General features: G+C 50.1%; 1 protein-coding gene across 9 annotated transcripts in view; it reads left to right on the top strand.

The window, feature by feature from the left end:
- Positions 1–2,248: 2,248 nt before the first annotated feature.
- LOC137164328 (neurexin-1-like) overlaps positions 2,249–6,000 on the top strand; it is a 250,070-nt gene continuing 246,318 nt past the window's right edge. For 4 of the 9 annotated variants that reach the window (XM_067565130.1, XM_067565127.1, XM_067565126.1 and 1 more), the window contains exons 1-2: positions 2,249–2,533; positions 3,749–5,304. In XM_067565130.1, coding sequence (XP_067421231.1) covers positions 4,566–5,304 — 739 coding nt within the window. In that variant the 5' untranslated portion in view covers positions 2,249–2,533; positions 3,749–4,565. Of the gene's footprint in view, positions 2,534–3,748; positions 5,305–6,000 lie in introns of those variants that run through there. The other 5 variants (XM_067565131.1, XM_067565128.1, XM_067565134.1 and 2 more) reach the window with 3 other exon arrangements.

The raw sequence follows: 6,000 nt of genomic DNA, 5'->3' as shown, positions 1-6,000 counted from the left end.
TCCTTTTTTCTCTATCTTTTTCCTTTTGGAAAGCTCAGTTGGGGCACCTGTGACTAAAATATATTTTAAAGAATAAAATGGTTATGAAGGGGAGGCAGGAAAGCATTTTAATTAACTGATGAGCCGCGGAATCCAACACCTTCACCTTATATTTTTATATGGGGGGAGGTCTTGTACCTGAGAGTCCACTTAAAACGTGTATGCTCAATAATTTGCCCTCTTAATATATGAAAGTGCTTCTCCTGCTTTGGAAATTACTAGACAGACACACTGTGCTGTTTATCGATAGTATGTGAAATGTATCAGCCATAATAAATAAGCTGTTAGGATTTTTTCCCCTTTCTCTTTCTTTCTTTCTTTCTTTCTTTCTCTCCCCTGTTGTTGTGATATGTGCGTGTATGTATGAAAGCTCGAGAGAGAGAAGCAGCATAGACAGATAGGCAGAGAGATATGGTCATCAATTTCATCTAGAAAAGATCTTGAAGTGGGATCCCCTGGTTCAATGGCTCTCAGCTGACAGCTGTAGGGATCGCTCTGTCATTCACTCCTGGCTCACCCCTTCTCTGTGTACACGTACAGACACACACGACTTTTCTGGTTTCTCTGCTACCCCTCTTCCCCCCACGCCAGCTGGTCGTTTCCCCCTCCTCCTACTGATCTCCACCTTCCCTACACGTACACACTTCATACTGAAGCACTCCTGCTGTACATCCTTCCTCCTCCTCCCCAACACGCGCGCACGCACATACCTGCTTTTCATTTTTTACACTCCCTCTAGACATGAACCTCGCTTGGTGTCCTCTCTCGCACACAGGACTTCCCTACACACAATCAATCCCACTCATGTACCTCCACCACATACACAAAATCACCCACTTGTGCCCCTTCCTGACCCCCTATTCCTGGGTCCGCATCTGACATACACAATCATCCCTTCCCTACACTCATTCGACTCCCTCCCGGTTCCCTCTTGCTACACACACACAATTACTACCCAAGCCCCATAGCATACCCCTGCGCACCTCTCTCTCTCTCTCTCTCACGTTGCCACTTGTTCACAATCTCCCACAACTCTTTACTCCTCCCCTCTATACATATGCAGACACACAACTCATCACCACGACCCTCCCCAAAATGACTCCCCCATACACAGTTAATCCACTTCCACATATACTCAATAACCCCCACCCGTCCCTTTCACACACATATATCAAACCAATCTACACAAACAGTGCGCCATCAGGCACACAAGGACCCACAATCATGATGTCACAGGCACACACAAGGCTCCTTCGCACATGGATCCTCTTCGAGTCCTCTTCACACATACACAGAGACACGGACACACAGTGACACGTACGTTCACCCCTTTCCCTTCACATACACACAATAACCTCCTACTGCTCTGTCTCATAAAGACACACAACATTACCCCTTTCTTTCTCTCTCTCTCACACAATGTCCCATATACACAATGCCCTTTTCATACACACACTAGCAAGTTCTAACTCCCCCCACAAATGATCCCCTCTCACCCAGACAATGACCCCCAAACACAAACACACTGTAACTGTCTCCATCACACACACGCACACGCACTGCAACACACGCAATCACACATTTCTTCTTCTCCCCCTCCCCCGCACACATACAGAACCACAGTCACACACTTCAGTTACTCTCCGACACACACAGCCCCACAGTCACACACGCACAGACCCACGCACGCACTGCCCGACACCTGCACACACAGACCCACGCGCGCACTGCCCCACACACGCACGCACTGACCCCCCACAATCACGCACGCACAGACCCACACACGCCTCCCCGCTCCGAACACGCGGGAGGCTGCGGGCCGAGGGAGGGAGGTAGGGTACTTCGTGGGGATAGCCGGGCAGCGGCAGGAGCCGCGGGTCTGTCCGGCTGCTGCTGGGGTAGCTGCGGCGGGGTGGGTTGGGCTCGGTTGAATCTGTCCCCAGCGGCAGGGAGGGGAGGAGCCTGTCAGTCGACCGGGGCGGAGCGAGCGGAGGAGGCGGTGCTGGGAGGCCGGGCAGGGCGGAGCTGCTCCGGGTGCTGAGCTGCGGGGCTGGTGCGTGTTGAGCAGACGCTCGATGCGGTGCAATAAATTAATGCTGGTTAGGCGCCCGGCAAGGGTTTTAATTGGACCCTGAGCTGCTGTGTCCGGGTGCTGCACTCCCGGGCTGGGGCCAGGCATGTGCACGGGGCGGGGTGGAGGCGGCTGGGGCTGCTCGGCAGGGGCTTGGTGGTGGTGGTTGCCATCTCCCCTGGCTACACGTTTCCAGCGGGGGCTGCCCGGTGTCTCTGATCTTCCAGGGGCATTGCCAAGAACGGGCACCGACTAGCGGGGTGACAGAGGCCGGGGACAGGCTGGCTGGTGCCTGCCTGCTCTGCAGTGCGTGGTTCTCGCTGTAGGTGCCTGGCGATTAGTCGCTGCTTCTGTCGAGGAAGTTCCCGGCCCTCCTTGCTCCCCTGGCGGTGCTGGTTCCTCTGGGGAACAAGCAAAAAATCGGTGAGGTTGAGAAGAGGCGAACAAGACGCAAAGCGGGGGGCGACTTAGCAGCTCTGCACGTGCCGGGCGCGCCCGGGCCGGGGAAGGTTCCACTCTGACTGGGCTGCGCCGCGGAGCCGCCCGCCCAAAAGGCGGGGGGAAGGCGCAGCGGCGGCGTCTGAGCTAATATTCGCTCTGCCGGGAGGCTGCCGGCCGACAGCGAGAATGGGGGTGTCGGGTGAAGGGGGGGCTCAATGGCAGAGCCTTAAAGCTCAGGGGGCGATTAACAAATACGCACTTGCCGGAAAACATACGGCGGGGGGGGGGGGGGGGGGGAAGAAAAATAGGGGGACTCCTTTTAACGCCCCTGGGAGGCTTTGGCTTCAGACAGCTCTTCGGAAGAAGGAACAGCCTGGCCTGTGGCAAATACGTTGTTTGTTTGTTTTTAAATGGGTGGGGAAGGTTTGTCCTTCTTAAATAGGGACAGTTGGGCATGTATGCAAAATACTGGACCCTAGCCCAGGGGGATTAAACACTTGATGTTAGCTGAACTGGGATGTGCATGATGTCAGCAGCATAGCTGATGCCAATCGGATTTTCTCTGCCATCACAGATAATTTCAGCAGCAAAAGAGGTCAGGTGGCAGAGAAAAATATAGTTTGAAATTTTCAGAGCACCTTGTAAGAAACCATTGTAATTCTGCCTCACCCTGTGAAAATAATGCCATATAAATTCAAGCCAGTTGATCCTTGCAGGGAATTTGATCCACTTTACGTGTTTTTAAACATATTGGAAATAATCAGAACCAGGCTAGGTGGCATAGTGTGCATTAATATTGCTCTATAGTGTCATAGATGAAGATATTCTATTAAATGAATTAAGTTAAAGGGAAACTCAGGTATCAATGAGAATAATTAATGCCTTTTAACAGCCCTTTCCGTCTGAGCATAACAAGTCTTATAAAAATGAAATCTGGTACTGAAAAGCTTTCAATGTTTAAAACAGTAAAATGCAGTCTTTATACAAGCAATAGCACAAAAATCTTATTTTAGCATAAGGTTTAGGTTTAGTATAAGAAGATATAAATTCTCAGTAACTCCAAATTTATTTACAAGTTTCTTTTCTTTACTTTAAAGAATGGTTCAAATTAAGCATAAACACAGATAAATTATCAGTTTTGTGATTTAAATGTTTGTAGGATTTAATTTGATATTGTTTTGTTTTAATTCTTTGCAGATTAAAAAAACCCACACAAAATCAAACCCTTGGATCATCGTTTTGGCCTTGTACAGGAGAACAGAAGAAAAGCTGTCAAACTTTGCATGTCAAGTAGCTACTGAGCTGTTTGACAGCTTCTGGATTTCAGTCCCACTGGGAATGAGGCAGCGCAGGAAACCATGAGCAATGAGTCCTGTGGTCTGCTGCTGTTGTAGCACCATGGCAGGCGGTCCATGATCTGACAGGAGGATCTGTCCTAGGAAGGCAGCACTGGGATTGGTAATTGATTCCCTGAGAAAAGAGAGGAAAAATCCTTGGGAAAATACAGTTTGTGGATAACATGTAAAAAGAAGTCCACACATATTGGGATATTGATGCACTTTTGCTGGTTTTGTGGATCCACTTGGAGAAGAGTTTTTTGACATTTTTTCCCCCCACTCCAATCTTGGTAATGTAGGCTTTTGGTAAAATTTCTGCTGACTCATACATCCCTAGACACCTCTTGAGAGGCCAAGTTGATCAGTGAGTAAGCCTATTGGTGCCTTTTTTTTTTTTTTTGCTGAAGATCTCTTGCAGTTCAGCCAAGATTACCCACCCACCACTTCGGTCATTCCTTCTAGGGGATCCCAGCTCATACCTGCATCTTGGGCGCTCACAACCTGGGCCTCTCATACCAGGGAGGCATTTGCAATAACTGCAGTGTAAAGGGGAAATAAGAGTGAGTCAACCGTCTAGTGTGAGAGGTGACTGGAAAGATTTTACCCTGTCTGCTCCAGCCCCCCCACCGCCCCTCCCCCCTCCACATCCCCCTCTCCCCCGCCCAACCCCACGAAGTATGGGGGCTGTGCTCCTCAAGCATGGGGGCTGCCTCCTGCTGTGGCTGGCCCTGCTGCTGGGCTGCTGGGCTGAGCTTGGCAGTGGCCTAGAGTTCCCAGGGGCTGAGGGCCAGTGGACCCGCTTCCCCAAGTGGAATGCCTGCTGTGAGAGTGAAATGAGCTTCAACATGAAGACACGCAGCTCCAGTGGCTTGGTCCTTTACTTTGACGATGAGGGCTTCTGTGACTTCCTGGAGCTGATCTTGACCCAAGGGGGGCGGCTTCAGCTCAGCTTCTCTATCTTCTGTGCTGAGCCTGCCATTCTGCTGACTGACATACCTGTCAACGACAATCTCTGGCACACGGTGGTCATCCGCCGCCATTTTAAGAACACGACATTGCTCATTGATCAGACCGAGGCTAAGTGGGTGGAAGTGAAGTCCAAGCGGCGTGACATGACTGTCTTCAGTGGCCTTTTCCTGGGTGGGCTCCCGCCTGAGCTGCGCTCAGCTACCCTGAAACTGACACTGTCCTCGGTGAAGGACCGGGAGCCCTTCAAGGGCTGGATAACTGATGTCAGGGTGAATTACACACAGGCCTCACCCGTGGAGAGTCAGGAGGTGCGGCTGGATGATGAGCAGAGCCGCCTGTGCGCCAGGGATGACGTTTGCCTCAACGGTGGCGTCTGCTCGGTGTTCAATGACCAGGCCATCTGCGACTGCTCCCACACTGGTTTTCGGGGGAAGGACTGCAGTGAAGGTAAGACATCACTTTAGTTTGCCCTATCAACCACTCCCTTACTGGAGGGAAGAGGTGGCAGATAAAGACTGCATGGTGTTTCCTCCATAAGAGCGAATATCTCTCTGATCTGTACTTTCCCTCTCCCCACCTCATCCCTGACCCCTCTGTTATATCCCAGTCCTCCCTCGACCATCCTCCAAGTGTTTCTGTGACAGAGTATGGTGCAATTATTTTCTCCAAGGTTGGGAGAGAGGAGAGTATAGTCTAGGATTCTTTTTGAACAAGGGTGTAATCTGGGGTTGTCCTTGCTAGTAAGATAGGGTTGTTCCTGTTGATGGTGACCTGGGGTTATTTGTGGTGTGGGAGAGAGTAATATAGAGTTGTTCATGGTGGGGGCAGGGGGAGAGGGCAATCTGAGGTTACTTTTAAGAAGTCATAATCTAGAATTATCCTTGGATAGGGACCTTATTTGATTTTTGGTGGGTAGAGTGGAGAAATTATCTGGATTTATTTTTTTGTTCAGGGAAAGAGAAGCCTGGATTTATTCATCCTCCATACTGGCATATTTATTAATATCGGCATCTGCTACATGCTTGAAGTAAAATCAGTGATTTATTTGTGAAATTCCTTAATTGGTGAGGAAAGTTAAACAGGGGGCTTATCCTTTCACACTAAGGCGTATGGCATAGTATTGTAATACATTTAGCAAGTTTA

The sequence above is a fragment of the Emydura macquarii genome, unplaced genomic scaffold, assembly GCF_026122565.2.
Source record: "Emydura macquarii macquarii isolate MOO-44397 ecotype Brisbane River unplaced genomic scaffold, CSIRO-AGI_Emac_v2 contig_2676, whole genome shotgun sequence".
NCBI classification, from domain to species: Eukaryota; Metazoa; Chordata; order Testudines; family Chelidae; genus Emydura; species Emydura macquarii.
The sequence above is the reverse complement of the archived record's forward strand: the minus strand, read 5'-3'. Positions and strand labels throughout refer to the sequence as shown.